Genomic DNA, 18,564 nt, shown 5'->3' with positions numbered 1-18,564 from the left:
TGCAAAATGTATCTTAATCCACATAAAATCAATATCTATTTTCATGTTACTAAACAAAACATGTGCAGCTGCCCATAAGAATAAGTTTAAAAAGTATTCTAAATAAAACTAAAATAGAAAAAATAAGGATTTAATTTAACTTAATATGAAAAATTAGTTTTGCAAATTATATTCAAAAGCATGATTTTGACGTTATTGTCCTCATGGATGTGTGGAAAGATTCAAACTTGTAAGTGTGATGGGATCACTCTCTACAGTCAGTGTCTCAGGCTGACACCACAGTGCTATTAGCAAGTTCACTCATGAAGAATGAGCCTGTTCTTGTTCAGTTTAGGTAGAACTGCATCATTCTTCTTCTGCTGTCAGTCGCTGCTGGATGAACGCTGTAAATAACGCTCTTAGTCATCTTGAGCTTTAAACTTTAACTTCAGCTCCAGGAGGATTATTGTCATGTTTGGACATTTTCTTCAGCATCGGATATAATTATTATTATCATAAGAAGAAAACAGGATACTTATTCTAGTCATTAGTTTGTAGTGTTACTGTGCACTGGTCTGTACTGAAGAAGTGATCTTGGTTTCTGTCTTCTTGTCAGATATCAGTTTCCTTCCACGCCCGGCGCTGGTGTGGTGTGAGCGGGGCATCCAGGTGCTGCTGACCACCATGGGAGCGTTCGCGGCCTTCGCCCTGATGACGGTGGCCATCGGTACCGACTACTGGCTGTACGCCCGAGCCTTCATCTGCAACAGCACGGCCAACTCGTCCCAGGAGGACTCCAACAACAAGGACAAGAAAGACCCCGGGGCACTCACCCACTCCGGCCTCTGGAGGATCTGCTGCCTGGAAGGTACAGCCGGTCCTATTTCCACATTGTCGTTCATGCAAGTGGGTGTGTGTTGAGGCTTGTGTGTGTGTGTGTGTGTGTGTGTTTGTCATGCGCTGGTCACTGGAGGGTCTTGTTGAGGTCAGTGTGCTCGTCACTGTAATCAGAACAGACATAAATAGGTGTTCTCTTACTCACAAACACAAACCAGTAGCTGATTGGTCTACTTTTGTTTATCTGTCACTTCTGTTGATCTGCTCCGTAGCCTCTCAAGCTTTAATGAGGTCAGTCATCACATGTCGTCCAGTAATTGGTCAAGTGCAAGCAGCTGATGCAACTATTTCAAGTTGTCAACAATGAGAACATCACCAACACCAAGAACACTGATCTCAACCCTGTCTTGTTCAAATCATGGTTTATACAGTAACAACCTTGCAAAGACAAACAATATAACTGCCAGGATTATGATTAGAGTCAACATTTCATACTTGAGTCACAGGCAGGCGTTTTAATTCACCTAAAGTTTTGAAATCAGTCCAGTAGATCACCTTATCTGGCAGCTTGGTCCTTTGGGGCAACTACCACCATCAAAGTTACTTCCACTAAAAGTGCTTGTCTTTACAACTGACAGCTGTTACTCTACATTTCTGACTATATTACGGAACTGATTTCAACAATGACTAAGAAATACTAAAATCCTTTTTTTATCTAGAAACACAAGTCTTTGCGAATGGAGAAGTCTTGTTCAGCAGTCTCTCGAGGTGAGCTGTTAGTTGCTGCCTCATGTGGTTTTTCAGAATCAGCTAAATATCCAATCATGACTTTTTGAAAGAAATTCTTGCTGGAGGCTCATAATTCCTCTCTAAAACCCTGACTCATGTTTCCACGGTTGTCTTCCAGCATGACAGAGTTTTCAGAGGAAGGTTGGGATTGCAAAATATGTCTCTCAAGTCGTAAACCACAGCCCGCTTTCTCCCTAACCACACCTCGCTTTCACCCTAACCGCACCCTGCTATCTCCCTAACCACACCTCGCTTTCACCCTAACCACGCCCCGCTATCTCCCTAACCACACCTCACTATCTCCTTAACCACACCTCGCTTTCACCCTAACCACACCTCACTATCTCCTTAACCACACCCCGCTATCTCCCTAACCACACCTCGCTTTCACCCTAACCACACCCCGCTATCTCCCTAACCACACCTCGCGTTCACCCTAACCACACCTCGCTTTCACCCTAACCGCACCCTGCTATCTCCCTAACCACACCTCGCTATCTCCCTAACCACACCTCGCTATCTCCCTAACCACATCTCGCGTTCACCCTAACCACACCTCACTATCTCCTTAACCACACCCCGCTATCTCCCTAACCACACCCCGCTATCTCCCTAACCACACCTCACTATCTCCTTAACCACACCTCGCTTTCACCCTAACCACATCCTGCTTTCTCCTTAACCAGACTTGCTTTCTCCCTTGCCAGACCTGATTTTTCCCTGATCACACCCCACTAGCAGATCTAGCTGGATGTTTAAAAACACGCTACATGCAGTAGCCCCACATAGATAGAAAACATATTTGCAGTTTGGCTAGCTACATTTATAATGCGTTATGATGTCACGACATGCTGTCAACTGGATAATGACAAAGTCGCATATATATACTTATATATATATATATATATATATATATATATATATACTTATACACATTCAACATAAAGCTCATCATAATGCCCCACAGCTCAGATATGAGTGGTGACTCATTCTGTGACTGATTAAGTAGTTGTTTTTTTTCCCGCTTTGCTGCAGCTGACAGCAGGTTTGATCGGAGAGGACAGATATGTATACGTAATAATCACTCTCAAACAGTTTATTATCAAGGTTCTTGTATTTGAGTTAAAGGTGTGAGGCCACATGCATTCTGAGTTGTTAGTATAATTATAATAAACAAGACAACAGCATCAAGAACTCTTTGCTTTTGTGTGCAATCAAATCTGACTTGGAAGGAAATCCATTCATCCAGAATGACTTCATCATGTTCAGTGGTTCGTTTTGCTTCCTATCCCATATGAAAAGACCTCTTGTTGTTTCGATGTTACACAATATTGACTATTGTTGTCACCTGGCTGCTCTTTTTTTTTCGGAATTATTCAAGTTGTTAGACAGATACTCTGCCCTTTAATCCTGATCTGCTGTCTGCTGCTTTAATCCAGTCTCAGTCCTGATGAATAATTCTGCCTCCTTCCACTCAAGATGTGATAGTCTGTCTTTAAAACATCTGATTTTGCTGCCGGTTACCTCGCCCTGACTTTTGTTTGCACAGGTGTTGGAGCCTGAAATGTCCTCTTCATGTTCTTTTTAATGTTTTTGTTTTCTTCTTGTCTTTCATTTTATTACAAGAGAAACAAGGGATCTTTCCTCCCGCTTGATGTTTATTTTGTCCGTGAAATGCACAAATAGCTGTCAAGGTAAACAAATATTCCCTCTCCATGAGAAATGTAAGCGCTCAGATGCAGTTTCTGTTTTGATTTACAAGACAGAGGAACAGAAGCAGGCTGCTGCAGCAGTATCCAGTGATGGAAGATGGTGGAGGATCAGAAAGCCGACACACTGTACAGCCTCACGTAGAGAGGAGGCAGACAACCTGGCATTTGAGATGAAGAGATGAAATTACAGATTGTGATTGTTGACTTGACTCTGTACTCGGCATCATCGTCATGATCATTTCAAAAGGAATGCAGTTTACTTTGGGGTAACCGCTATTAGATGAATAACTTTAATTCCTTGAAGTTTAATCTAGCGCCATCATCAGGTTGAAATTGTAATGCATTTCTTCTGCACAGATACCAGAAAAACTGCACTTTTTTTCATTTTTAGCATGCTGTTTTGCAAAATTAAGATAGTAAGCATAGTAAACGTTACACCTGCTGAACATAAGACTGTTGATGTTGTCGTTTTGAGCACGTTAGCATGCTGACTTTAGCATTTAAGTCAAAGCACCAGCCTCCATGTTTGGACACAGTTCAGGCCAAAAACCATCACGGCCAAACGGCACGCTACAAAACAATCCCGCACGGCGCCAGTTAGCAATGGCGGTCATCAACAGGCCATGTGGTGACGCTTCACGTGATTGTCCTTGATTTGCACCATATGCACTGACGTTTTTGACTCGCTCATCGCTTGCTTTTCCCAGTAGTCTCAGCTGTTTCACTTGTGCCTTTTACATGTTAAAATCAGACGGATGAATACACTCCTCTCGCAGCCTGTTTGTTAAATCCTCCTGTGCTCCAGTGGCAACTTGACTTCCTCTCCACATCTCTCGCTGTCGCTGTGTTGTTTGTGGAGAATAATGCTGAGAGATACTTGTTGTCAGGTCAGGGTTTGGTATCGCATGATAAACGGTTATGGGATTACGTCGTCCGGCTCAGTGTGTGGTCTTCCTGTCGAGGGGGCAGCATTTGACATGTGTCATACATCCGTTATCTTGTTTACCTCTCACTTCGTCCTCTTCATCGTTCCCTTTCTCCATCTCCTAACGCTCCCACTTCTCTCCCATCTCGCCTTTTTTTAAAATGTTTTCCATGACTAGTAATCATTCCCATATTTTTCTCTCTGCCTCATTCTGTTCATCGCTCTCCTCCTCTCACCATTTCTGCATTTCAGTCTCTCTTGCCGTGTGACCTCGACTCTTCTCCACCACCGAACTCACACACTCTCTCCTCCTCTTCCTCGTTGTTATTTTACAGGCTTGAAGCGAGGTGTGTGTTCCCAGATCAACCATTTCCCCGACGACGCAGACTACGACCAAGATGCTGCAGAGTATCTGCTGCGTGAGTGGCACGCACACACACACACACACACACACACACACATTCAGCCTGTACAACACACACATCTCAGCTGAACACAACACACACACACACATTACAGTCTCCAGCACACACGGATACAGAAAGGACAGAAGGGGGTGGTGGGCGGACATCAATACACGGATGTCAGATTCAAGCAAAGCGTTCCTGGAGGTGTGTGTAACTGTGTGTGTAACTGTGTGTGTGTGTGTGTGTGTGTGTGTGTGTGTGTCTGCGCAGTGTGCGTTTGTGTATGTGTTTAAATGCCCAGGTGCATGGGGTTGGGAGTCTGGGGGTGTGCAGAAAGCTTTTTCTTTTTTTTTTTCACAGATGGATTGAAAGAACAACCTTCACTAATGGATTATTTTCAGCTCAGGATTCAGGTTTCACATCCTGCCTCCTTTGTGATAGAGAATTCTGTTCGTACAGCCCCTGAACCGTTCGGTTTACAGACTGTACGCTCCATCCATACGTTACGTAAAGATCTCTATCTGGCTGTCTTTTTCTGAGGTGTTCGTGTTTGCTTTGCTGTGCAGCCTTGACTGAACAAGAGAGCTTTTAATTCTCCAAAGGCAGCACAAACCTTTGGATTGGACTCATGTTGGTGCAGACAATAAGAGGACGCACGCTTTGAATTGTTTTTAATTCAAGTCACTTCAATGACAAAATAAACGCTACAAAACGCCTCACAGTATGTTTCAGCTGAGAAGAAAAAAATAACAAATCCTCTGAGCTGAACTGAAGCTTCTTCTATAACCTCAGTTTCTAGTCACTGACATTTAAAGACTATTAGCTCTCTTATTTTCTTCATTAACAGATACATCTTTCAGACTAATTTACAGAATAAATGAAAGTCTCTTCAAACTGAATTTTCTACATGTCTTTATGTTCAGTTTTTATAACACTCTTAGGGTTTGTAAAAGATCGTGTTTTTGCATTCTTGGATCTTTTGGCCTTAAACTTGGATGGAAAATGTGCCAGTGCTCGTCAAATAGATCCAGTAGCTGCACGAAATGTTGATATGTGTAAGACATAAAAATGGAAAGTGTCATGCTGACATTTTGCTCTGGCGACTGGGCTGAATTGTTTTGTTTAAGTCGAAAGAAAAGAAAAGAAAGAAAGAAATGAAACAAAGATTTTCAAAATAAAATTACACATGCCAAGACAAATTCTTCCATCTGAGGAGCCAGAACCAGCACATTTGTCATTTCTGCTTCCAAAACGGCTTACAATTATTAATCAATTATCAAAATAGTTGCCAATTATTTATTTATCTATATTCATTATTCCTCCTAATTGACTAATCATTTCAGATTTGCCTTTCACAAACACAATGGGACTAAAAAATTCCATTGTTTGCAGGAGATGATAATACTTGACTAATTAACGTGCTGAGACACACAGTTGGAGTTAGTCACCTGAGAACACAGATATCATTTCTAACCCCCCCACAGCTCTCGTCTTATCATCAGGAAATCAATAAATTGTGCTGAAGATGCGAACGCCACCCACACAGTCCCTTCTCACTTTTTAAAAGCAAATCCAGAGAATCATTCGCAGTCACTGTCTGACACATCTGGCTGATAATATATGCTTATCACAGCATTATCTCTTCCCTTCAGAGGCAAACAAAAGCTCGCACGGCTTCAGGAGTCACCTTGAAAACTTCAAGGCTCTGCTCGTTCCACGTGTCGCTGCCGGAGACGGAGCTACTCAGCATTTTAATCTCCTGTAACGTCTCTCTACGTTATCGCTAACGCTCATAGGTTGGAGGTGTCTGCGAGGAAGATAATGTAGACGGGGTTTTAGGTGATGTAATGCAACCTTGTGCAGTCACAGCGAAGGTCCTGAGCTGCAGGGTAGTGGTGGATGATCTGCTTATTGAAAGTCAGTAGATGAGTTAATTATCAATTTGTTGCTGATATACATCATTAATTTAATGTCACAAATATCAGAGATTAACTTTTATAGAAGATCAGCTGGATCTGGTTTAGTCATTTTCCCCCAGTCTTGACAAAGAGAAACTGCCTGCTGAATATTTTGTAGTAAACTTATATAAATACTGTAGATCGCTGCTGATCCAGAGCCAAGTTGTAGTGTCAGCTATAGCACGTCGTGGTAACACTTAATCTCCCAGGGGTGTCACGAGGCTGCTCACTTTGCACCTTCAAACGGCGTTGAACCTCAAAAACAAGCCTCACCGATCGCGCTACATGAAAAGCACTGAATTAGTCATATTTAACAGAGAAGAGCTGACAAACTTGAGAACAAATTCCAGCACACGAGATGACGTAGCTCTGTCCCCGTGTGCAGGTGTGGTGCGAGCCTCCAGCATCTTCCCCATCCTCAGCGCCATACTGCTGCTGCTGGGTGGAGTCTGCGTCGCCTCCAGCGGCTTCTACAAGAGCAAGAGGAACATCATTCTCGGCGGAGGGATCCTGTTCGTCGCTGCAGGTAACACTGCAGCTTCGTCATCGTTCTTCCTCTCTCCTAGTTTAGGGATTGAGTCACTGTTTGCCTGCTGCTTTGCCTCCATTAATGCATCCTTTGTCCTTCCTATATGTCTTTCTTTCCACCCAACACTGCCATTAAACTGCTATTTCGACTTAAGTTTCAGATCCATCAGTCAAACACAGCCATAATAAGAATACATAAGAAGGTTCTTATGTATGATATGCAGACTGACTTTCACATTACGCCCGCCTCCTCACTGTATAATTGAAAGGAAACAGTTCCCATATCTCTGCCTGGAAAACAATTTAATGAAGCTGCAGGTTAATTTGTCCCAGAGGAGCACTTACAGTAGAAGTCTTGTATATTTCTTCAGGGCTCAGCAACATCATCGGAGTGATCGTGTACATCTCTGCAGCACTGAGCGACATCTCCCCCAAGAAAGACGAGGACAAGAAGTGGCACTACTCCTACGGCTGGTCCTTCTACTTTGGCGGCCTGTCCTTCATCCTGGCCGAGATGGTGGGCGTCCTCGCCGTCAACATCTACATCGAGAAGAACAAGGAGCTGCGCTGCCGCTCTCGCACCGACCTCTTCAAGAGCACCACGCACGCCATGCTGCGACTGCCCAGCTACCGATTCAGACGGCGCTCTCGCTCCAGCTCACGCTCCACCGACCCGCCGCACTCGCAGGAGACCTCACCCATCGGCGCCTCCAAGACCTTCAGCCTGCCGCCCTCTGCTCCACCCTTCTCCGTGGCTACTCTTCCCAACCCGCACCACACCAGCAGCGGCGGAAGCGGAGGAGGCGGCGACATCTCCATGTACACCCTGTCGAGGGACTCCAAGCTGGGCAGCCTGGGAGGCGGCGCCCCACCCCTCTATGGCACGGTGGACCGGGCCACCCTGTACCAGCTCCACAACTACTTCCCGAAAGATTCCACCGGCAGTGGCGGTGGAGGAGGAGGAGGAGGAGGAGGAGGAAGTGGAAGTGGAGGAGGAGGAGCGGTGATAAGCAGCGGTACGCTCCCGTCTCACTCCAAGTCCAACTTGGCAGCAGCAGCGGCTGTAGCCCAGAATTCAGCACCGCTGAACACCTCCACAGCAGCCGCCACTCCGGCCCAGACGGCTCCGATATCCACAGCCACCATGGAGAGGGAGAGGGACAGGGACCGGGACCGGGGCAACGTGGGAACCCTGGACCGACTCACCGCCAAAAGGGACAGGGATAGCAACTCAGACACACTGAACAGGAAAACTACGCCAGTTTAAACTCAACCTCAGAGAGGAGCGAGGGAGGGAGGGTGAAGACAGAAAGTGTTGACAGAAAAGAGAGAAGTAGGGCTGAAAATGTGCGGGTGACACTTCGACGGTCTCTGTCCTTGAGCCTGAGGTACAGCTGCCATAACTATTCACCAAAATCACAAACAGTCATAAAACACCTGACAGATTCTTGACACCTGCCTTAAAATGGTCGTGACTTCTTTAAGTTGATCATACAGCAGCGGTGCAGCGGAGGCTTCAGCACATCAGACGTTCATTTTTAACTTTTTAACTTTAGCATCACACACAAGTGGGAGCTTCCCAGTGAAACCAGTCTCCCTGTGCAGCAGTTGGGGGGGGATACAGTAAGTGCCTTGCTAAAGGGGCAGGGGAGCTCAGTCCTTATTTACTCTCTCCTTTCACATTTTGTCAGCTGCCACAGAGATTTAAACTCCAACTTCACTTCACTGAGTTTGTGATTTGTCACAAGACATGCACGATAAAAAAACGGAACTGAATCTGGTTTATAAAAAGTTTTTAGGAGTCTAGTTTGGACCGTACGACACTTTCAAACATCCCAACTAACAAACTTTGAAGCGTCCAGATGGTACGAGCCACAATTCTCTGTTTCACTTCTATTTTTAAAAAAGGAACAGAGAGACACAAACGGGTACATTCAGCCAAGTAACAAGCTGCTCAGTGACGAGTTGACTGCCGATTGTAGGTCAACAGTAGCTACATAACCTCTGGTCGTAAGATGGCGACCTCAGCCATATCTAACCTTCTGACACACACACACACACACACACACACACACACACACCAGAGGAGGCTGACACACTGTGAGCCTATTTATTTTTTATTGTGTGTCAGAGGTAGTTACAGTGACAGATGGGCATTCTAAACCAGAACAGCATAGACGCTAAGCTTCACCCTGTACGCCTCCGTTACACCACTGCCGGTTGTCACAGTTTGGTTAAACACTGCAACAAATGTCCGTCTGAACAAGAAGCTTCATCTGACGTGCAGATCCGAGAGTCTTTGTTCACATGTGTGAAGTGTTTGCTGAATCCTGGCCAAATGGAACAGGACGGCCCTTTATTTTATTGTCTCAGAATAATCTCACTTTTTTTTCTTGTTGTTCTTGAAACAACAGGAACTGCATGATCAAAAGTTCAGTGTTTCAGTTTTGAAGGACCCCAAGTGAGCACTGAATATTTTTTAGCATTAATTTGCTCTGCTGACACAACGTAGCGGTACGTACATCTGTTTTGCTGACCACTCGTCTTAATCTTTGCCTCTAACCTTAGTAATCACACTCCGTTTTATGATCACTTTGATAATCACCTCACTAGCTTGGACTGCCGGTCAGCTTGTCTAGCTTTGTCAATAAAACGAAGAAGAGCCCAGTCGAGTTGATGAGCGATGAGGTCAGTGCTTTCTCACATTGTAAGTCAGTCACTCTGATTTTTTACAGCTTTTCCAAGAACCAAGTGAGAAAAACGAGGAATAGCGAGCTAGCATTAGCTTAGCTCTGTAACTCAGCTAGTCTACTCACTGAAGCACCAACCTTAGTCTAACGTTGCTCACACTGAGATGCTTGTCAGAATAATCAGAAATACAATATAAAAAGATGTGCTCACTTTAGTCTGATGAAGCACTGTGATCACAGAGGTTGGAGGCAAGCGTGACAACACTGTAGAGTCACATGTGATAGTGTTTACTGCTTTTTTAATGTCGTGTTATCATTACAGTCATTTTGCTAATTACCACAGGAGTGAGGTTAGTCAGTCAGATGGCCTTTAGCTGGCTACTGAAATGAAGAAAAGCACCATGGAGTTAATGAACGCCAGTCATTTTAATTTTTGCCAGTTAATGTCAGTTAAGCTCTGAAAATCAAGCTGAGTGACTTGCTAATGTTATCGACGACATTGAGGTGATTATAAAAATGATCAACTACTATTTCGAAATATTCAGTGAGCACTGAGATCGGAGCTTCTGCAAGACAGCTGACATCAATCAATTCAACTTTTAACAACTCTACCAAGCACACAAGAGTGTAAATAGCCTAGCAACGTTAGCTGTAACTAGCCAACTGGTAAATACCATTAACACTGCACAAAGTGATGAATGGATGGAAAAAGCGCTGTGATCAGTAAAGTTGGAGGCAAAGGTCAAATTACTGTCGACAGCAGGAAAACAGAGATGCATATAATAAAACAGATATCCGTCACAATGCTTATTTTGTGTCATCAGATGGTAGAAAAGAAGCTAAATGCACCGTCGATACAATGAACACACTTGTGAAGATGGACTCTTACACACTCGACGTGATGTTTATTCACTGACATCCATTCCAGGGTTTGTATGACTGTTTACGATGATGATCCGATACCGAAGGCTTCAGGGCAGTCGTCCGCTGAGCGTTCCTGCAACCACAGGCGACAACAAACAGGAGGCGAGGGTCCGTTCAGTTACCACTCAGGGGGCGGAGTTTTAGTTAGGACTGAAAATCAAAACCATGTATTACTCCAGTATATCAACCATTTTATCCAAACCAAGTTCCTCACTTATTCTCGAGAAGTAACGCCAATTAAAGCACATTATTTAGCATTAAAGAGGTTGTAAATTATCTGCATAGAAAATAAAAATTGGGACTTGAGCACAAGTTTTCAACGGGGGGTGGTGGGAGGAGGAAACTCCATCATGGATGTACTGCAAAGCATTTTTGGACTCTTCGCATGTCCTGAATCTGACAACTGGACTGATCTACTGAACTCTGAATCAGCTGCGTTCACAAAAAAACAAACAAAAAACAAATGAATTCAACCCCCGACCCTGGTCGACGACGAGTCTGGAGGGAGAGAGAAAAGAGCACAACAGCTTCGGTTCCCCTTTCTCTCCGTCTCTCTTTTAGCTATAACTATATCCTATTTCACAAACTAGAATAATAAATGTATTATTGAGTATATTATCGGTCCATTCACTTCAACGAAAGCACATAACGTCTGTAAGTGGTAATCTTTGGGTTGTCTTTTTCCATCCGGAGTGAGTGATCATCTCTAGGTTACACGAGATTGTAACTCCTTGAGTATTAATATCATGTTGCTGGTGTTTCTATGATCGTAATGGTTATTGCAGGGTATTTATACATTTTGAAATCTGTTTCTTTTTTTTTTGTAATTTTTTTATATTTCTTTCGAGGACTTTTTTGATTTTTTTTTTTTTTTCTGTTCTCTTGCTTATGTAGACTAAAGTCAGTGGTGTCACGTGGACAGCATGTGCACAAAACAGTGGCGAGGGCGATAACGTGTGAAATCATCGTCATCTTCATGGTTTTTTTTCTTAAATGTGTTTGTACAGGGAGAGCTGACTGAGCGTGCATGCTCTTTTTTTTTTTTTTTTTTTTTTAGTAACACCCTGCTTCACCCTTTCACCTGCCCATTCACACTGGCAGCCGCCCAGTAACACCAGTGTGCTGCTGGTTACTGAGCTGGTGGCTTCGTGCCTTCATACAGGGCACATTGATGGTTGCGGAAGTAAGAAAAAGTGACATTTTTTTCCTCCTACGTTTTGGTTTTGGATCCGTCCCTCGATTTTTATTTTCTTTTATTATTCTATTGTGTATTTTACAATAAATGTTATTATTGCACTGTTATTTCTTTCATACTTTCATGTATTTATTCTCTTCCTTTGACTGTCACAGTTCCCAGTAATGGTTCTTCACTTTTCGTAGTCTTTATTCCAGCTTCAGCTTTTATTGTTTCCTCACTCTGACTTCGCTCTTCCATCATCATCTGGTCCACATTTATTTGCAGGCTCCTGATTTTTTTTCATTGTTATTGTTTCTAAACATTACCAACGTAGCCTAATAATCAGTGTTTTTTAATGTTCAGACTAGTGTGTAACTGTAGGCGATAGACTTTATATTAATCTATTTATTTTCGTGGTGGTACGTATAGGTATTCTAAATGTTATATTGTTTCAGAGTTCCTACACCTGTAACTTTGGGCTATTAAGGCTTCGTGCCTCTCTGTGACATACTGTCAGTAGCCTAAGTGCTGGGAGACAGTGGGCTAAATGTGGTCTGTGTTGGTAGTGTCAGTGGTTTTTACATGGTAAACGATAAGTACGACAAAATAAATCAGCCTCATGCTTCTAATTAATACGTTGACGAATATCGTTACAAAATCACTAAAAAGCATTTTACCTTTTTATAAAGTGTTTCTGTGAGAACATGGTCAACAGAGGACGTTCTGCTTCTATGTTTTCAGTTCATATCCTTGATGTGCAAGCTGTTTTTAACGGCAGCGTTAAATCACCGGCTCCTTTTTTTCACCAACACTTAGACTACTGACACGAGTCAAACCTGAAACTCTTCAAACGGAAAACTGGTATTCTGCCACTCAGCAGACCGATACACGTCAAGAACAGTAAGGAAAAGGGGAAAGCAATACAATATACCGATCCTCACTGGAAAAGACAAAAAATATAAGGTATATATACATATATATAAATATATAGATATATTCAATAAAGTTCTATATGAAAATGTTGCTGTGTGATGTGAATTATTGACTGCAGATTTTGATTCATTGTGGTGATTCACCAACAACTCCGAGGTGTCAGAAGCCTCGATTCCATCAACTTATTATTATGCACATTCTGAAGTATTGTTATAGTTTTCCAACTGCAGAAGTTACTCATCTTGTTAAAAAAAGTCCTAAAACAGCAGTGGAATGAAAAGAATGTACTCTTCTCCATTTGGATATAAAGCTGGACAGTGTCGCTCAAATAGACCCGTTTGGCTGTTACAAGACTGATTCATTTGCTATTATTCTCACACCGGGTTGACATTTAAGCAACAACAGCTGCTCGGTCAAGGTTGAAGAAATATGAAGTTGAATTAATTGATTGTCGAGTGGAAGAGTGGAAGAATCTGTGGTATTAAATGTTGCAGTCACACACTTTTATCCATCCAATCTTTTGTTGACACTGACTGCAATAAATCTCAGTTTATATGCTGATGACTCACCGCTCTTTCTCTCTCTGGATGCAGTAAGTTACTTATGACTTATTTTGTCCAAGTCACAAGATCCATTTCATAGTCAGGTCAAGTTAAGGTTCGTCACCACGTGTCAAATCAAGTCAGACTACGAGTTTTTAACATTAAAGTTGAGTATCAAGTCCTTTATTTTCTTGGATACGATAACACAGTTTTGTTCGGTCATGGCTCCAAAACTAAAACGTCACGTACGTACGTCACATAAGTTAACTGCTTTAAGAAGATCAACTTAAAGAAGTCAACACTGACTTTTGGTTTAATACGGGACACGAACAGTCAGCAGTACTATCAGTAGTTTTAACAACCTTAAACATTCCTCCACTCTTGTATTTGCTCTGCGGAGGACCAGCTGGATTTATCCCATTCACTCCCTGCTTTTTAGCACATCCAGCTCACAGTACCTTAATTAATACTTCTGTCTGTTTGGAGTGTGTCATGCGTGGGCGTCAGTTGATTCAATGGTACACGATGTGGATGGTGTTGGACAGCAGTGGTGTAACAGCTTCATCCCGCTTCTGCCTTCGCTGCTGACAGACGAGAGTCGTTATTCACTCAAATATAAGAGGCTGCTTGTCGGAAAATATAACGTAAGTGTCATTTCAGGCATTTGAACAAACAATAGATGCTGCTATTCTATAGATAGATAGACAGATAGATAGATAGAGTGCTGAACATTTTGGCAAATCTGACCTAAAAATGGAAACAGTACGGAGCCTGACAGGCGGTAATTAAGACGGTGCGGTCTCTTAATAACGTCTTCTCTGGAGGAAACCGTCAGCTCGGGGGAAATGTGACAGTTTTTAATCCCGCTGACAATAGATCTGCTGGCAGAAACACGCTGGAGACTGAGACGTGTTTGGTTGAAGCAGCGACGAATGTGATTTGGTGTCAAAGTTTTAATTAGTTGGCGTCTCTCGTCTGCTATGACGCCGTCTGCACGTCTTTGTGCAGCAGGAACTCGTTCTGCACCGACAGCAGCTACAAAGAGAGGAGTCGCCTCTGTATTTCTGCATTCTTACCGTTTGTGCACTACGGAAAGACATTATAAGCTCTAATATCTCTGTGGGTTCACTGCACGCAGTACAGCCTCTTATTTCCACAAATGAACATTGACTTCTCATGTGTAGTTCATCTGGAAGCGGTTTGAAAGTAGGGAAGCGATTCTGATTGTGTTTTTGACTCTTTCTGCTTTCTCGACTCAGCAGTTTGGATACAGAGTCAAAGGCTCATTGATCTGAGATGAAAGGTTCCCTTAAAGGCAGTTAGAGGGAAAGATTAAGGTGGCAGAGGTTAAGCTGAAGTTGGTCACATGTTTAAGGTTCGTGACCAGCAGCTGTGTTCTCATTAAAAAGCTCATTTACCTGGTTTGAGAAAACGGCCACATGTGCAACACCGACAGAAACAGTGCTGAGCGATGGCAAAAATGGCTAGTTGGCCTTTTTTGTAAGAGTTACGTCTCAGTCCTTCCACTTGACATATTCAGACACGGGACTTAACATGCATTTCACCGTATGAACACCCAATAATGTACTGAAACTGAAAATGTAGGACATTATTGCACGAGTAAACCACAACAGCCCTTTTTTTCCATTTATATGTTGAGAAAATTGGAACCAAACCTTTGAAATGTCACCAAAATAAAAAGAAGAGAGAATGAATTTCAAGGTTAATTTCCATCAACTAGTTTGGTGCAAGTAAACAAGGCTCCACAAAGAGTAGTTTGCTCAGAAGTTGTATGGTTGTGTAGGAAAAATAAAAGTTGGCAAAAGCAGACACACCACAGAGAAGAAGAAGAGGAAACAAAATCAGTCGCCTTGACCATCTACAAGAGAAAACAGAGAGGTCTTTGTTGACTTCAAATAGCTTCTTCTTCTTCTTCTCCATCTTTTCCCTTTTCATTAATTTCCTTGTGTGTTTATGCACAAGTTGAGCTTCTTTTGATGGACCACTTGTCAACACTAAACCACAGATTAGTTCCCATAATCCACGACCCACAACCTGGACCCAGAGTGGATACTTGAGAAAAACAACCTCGGTCATGTCACCACTGTGCGGTCGATGTCCAGCATCTAATAAAAGCCAGATAACCCTTCACCGCAGGCCAGTGTCTACACTGCAGATCTCCCATGGTGCACCTGGCTCTCCTGTATTATTATGTCTGAAGCTAGCAGCACAGTTGTTGTACATACAGCACGATGTGATAATAGCTGCCGCCTTGTGTCAGCTTTCATGAGTCAACAGGAATCTGCCACCTGTGAGGACATTCTGCATTTTAATTTCCTCTCTTGGTTCAGTCCAACGCTCGCCTGTCCAGCTGTCTCTGCTTCCAGGCCTCTCTGCCGGTGAAGAGCGCCCGTCTGCAGCCGCTGATAACGGCTCCGGGCTCCCTGACAGGCGGCCATATGTCGGCGGGGAGGTCTGTCAGTCAAGATTACACTCTCATTTCCTCCAGTCCTCAAATCCTCTCCTCTCTCTTCAGAGAAGGGAGATCCCACGACAGGAAACCTGGGCTGGTGCTGAACTTCACAGACATGAGTTCAGTTTATATATAACTGCAGGTATTTCAAAGTGAGAGATCAAAGTTTCAGACCAGAATCAATCAGGGTGGAAAGGCACCCAGGAGGGAATCATTGTGGCGCCGATCAATGTCTCCACAGAGGTGGAATCAGATATTTGCATGTGTGAAAGACTCACCACTGGATTTATGATGTTTAGTAAAATGTCAGATAACAGAGTGTGAGTTATTAATCCTCTTTTTAATTTCTTAGGCTCTCTCTCTCAGGATTAAAGTGAAACTCTCAAAATGCAGCCTTGGCTTTCAAAATTCCACCTTAACTTTCGTCCACGTTACGTCGCATACAGAGATCGATACTTCTCGGCTGCCATGACGGCAGCGAGTGGAACAAGCTACTGCTAACGTCAGTTATTCAAAAAACAAGCAAAGTTTCATGTTGTGTCGAGATTTTGATGCTATGGTAAAAGTGCCCGTAGCACTTCCATTGAAAATGAGTTTGACCTGAAAATGAAAATACGGTAAATCTTTCGTTGTTATTATGCTTTTACACGAAGGTTTGACTCGTGTACATTAACAATTTGGGGAGAGTTTCACTTTAAGTCTAAACATGACGGTAAAATCAAAAGCATGTATGTATCTATACATACGTCTGAATCAGGAGCTTGGTGAAACACATAACCTCATATTCTTTAACTTGTATAAGAGAAGAAGATGTAGCTTCCATACGTGAACAGAAACATCAGTGTAGACTGAAGTCTGATTGGTGTGTAAGCTACTTCTCACTTGATTTATTAGCTCAGAGATCAGTTTCCTGACGACTTTACAGTCTCCATCTTTAGTTTCAGGTCGTCTTAAATGAGAATTTTTTTTTCCAGGAAGAACATTTTACAACGACATAACAAAGACATCTGATATTCACTTAGCGACCAGCGGATGAAACTGTATTTTATAGGCGATCTTTAACGGGCGCAATAAAAATCTTTTTTTAGGCTTTTAGGCAGATTTTCTCTTTAAAAAATTTACGATGGTTGTCTCGACGCGTGTGACATTCTGGAGATCTTAATTTACCACCTCTGATCCGGCAGTCAAGCTCATTAGTGCGTTAAAGCTGCGTTCAAGTTGGACGGTTTCAAATGTCCGAGTGTGTGTGTGTGTGTGTGTGTGTGTGTGTGTGTGTGTGTGTTTGACAGCGTAACTGTCGAGAGACCTGTCAGGAACGTCCAACGAACTTCTCCCACACTCTTCTGTTCTGAACTCGAGCCACTAAAGCTGCAAATATCTGAGGCCGTGTATCAGTTTTCGTTGAGGACACTCTGTATTTTCTTTCCGGTGGATTGGATGGCGTGGAGCGAGGGAATGACTTTCGGTGGGTGCGGCACGGTGGCGGTCTGGCACCGGACACCTTGATATGTGAAGCGTAGAAGCAACGTGAGACAGTTCAGCTGCAGCGTCAGGCCAGTCTACTCAGACATCAGGCTTTCTGACAGAGTCTGCATGTGATTTCTAGTTTCTTTGGACTGTGACCGCCGTCCACTTCACTCCCATCAGATCTCTTCCTCTTCTCTCTGGTAGTTCAACCCTGCTGCCAAAAAGAAAGATAAAGGCAGGAAATGTGTCTATTGCAGATGTTTTTTCTGTCTGCACAGGGCAGCTGTCAATCAGTTAAGGACATAATGTTCTCATGGAGTTAAGTTAATGTCAGGACGACATATTTACTGTTGTGTTTTTGATCAATATCCTTTGTCATTTCACTTCCTGCCCTCCTTAATGATCAGCAGCTGCTCCTGGTCTCGCCATCAGCTCACCTTGTATATAAACTCCCCTGGTTCTCCTGACATGATGTCTGTGTTCATCTCTGTGTGTTCTTTCCTCTTATTATCTCCGGCTTTTTTACCCTTACGTCATGATTTCTGCTGCTCAGGCCCGCAAAAGTGACGATCTACGTCACGCGATGAAATCTAATTTTTTGTAACTGTTTTGTGAGTTACTTGTCGTCTTCTTGCTGCAAATTTGAAAGAATTATAAAACCTGATTTCAACTGGTGTTCAATGGAAGAAAATAAGAAAAGAAATGATCAGAGTGTGTAAACATCTTTTGTGCGACGATGAAAAAGTTCGTCTCGACTGCTCACTGTGGTCAGACACATTCAAGGTGATTTGTAAATAGATTGTAAGAATGTTTTCTCAACCAAATCAATGAATAATAAATGTACATTTCTGCAGAAACCACAGATATGTTGATACTTTATGACAGGTTGTGACATCACTGTGCTTGTAGTCTGGTCAACCACTTTGATAGGATGAGAATAAGATCCTGCTTTGGCTTAAAAATACCTGATTGTGTAGCCACAACCACCGCTGGACAATATCCTGACATGTCCTAACTCAAATAACACACCATCTCCTGTGATCTATGGATTGACAGCTGTCTCACTTAGCTATCACAGCACCACCCTCCTCCTCCTCCTCCTCCTCCTCCTGCTGACATTTAACTCAGCTCACACACGTCATGTGATGCAAACACGTGTTGATATCATGTGTATGACACGTACTAGTTTGACGTATCCAGTGGTTTGCAGATATGTACAATGT

The 18,564-nt window shown here is 43.0% G+C and overlaps 1 protein-coding gene across 2 annotated transcripts in view; it reads left to right on the top strand.

Moving 5' to 3' along the window:
• cacng8a (calcium channel, voltage-dependent, gamma subunit 8a) overlaps nucleotides 1-12,914 on the top strand; it is a 22,045-nt gene extending 9,131 nt beyond the window's left edge. For both annotated transcript variants that reach the window (XM_037094152.1, XM_037094151.1), the window contains exons 3-6: nucleotides 596-847; nucleotides 4,578-4,661; nucleotides 6,993-7,133; nucleotides 7,507-12,914. In XM_037094152.1, the coding sequence (XP_036950047.1) occupies nucleotides 596-847; nucleotides 4,578-4,661; nucleotides 6,993-7,133; nucleotides 7,507-8,402 (1,373 nt within the window). In that variant the 3' untranslated portion in view covers nucleotides 8,403-12,914. The remainder of the gene's footprint in view (nucleotides 1-595; nucleotides 848-4,577; nucleotides 4,662-6,992; nucleotides 7,134-7,506) is intronic.
• Nucleotides 12,915-18,564: the final 5,650 nt, after the last annotated feature.

This window comes from Acanthopagrus latus, chromosome 3 (genome assembly GCF_904848185.1).
Source record: "Acanthopagrus latus isolate v.2019 chromosome 3, fAcaLat1.1, whole genome shotgun sequence".
In the NCBI taxonomy this organism is placed as follows: domain Eukaryota; kingdom Metazoa; phylum Chordata; class Actinopteri; order Spariformes; family Sparidae; genus Acanthopagrus; species Acanthopagrus latus.
The sequence above is the reverse complement of the archived record's forward strand: the minus strand, read 5'-3'. Positions and strand labels throughout refer to the sequence as shown.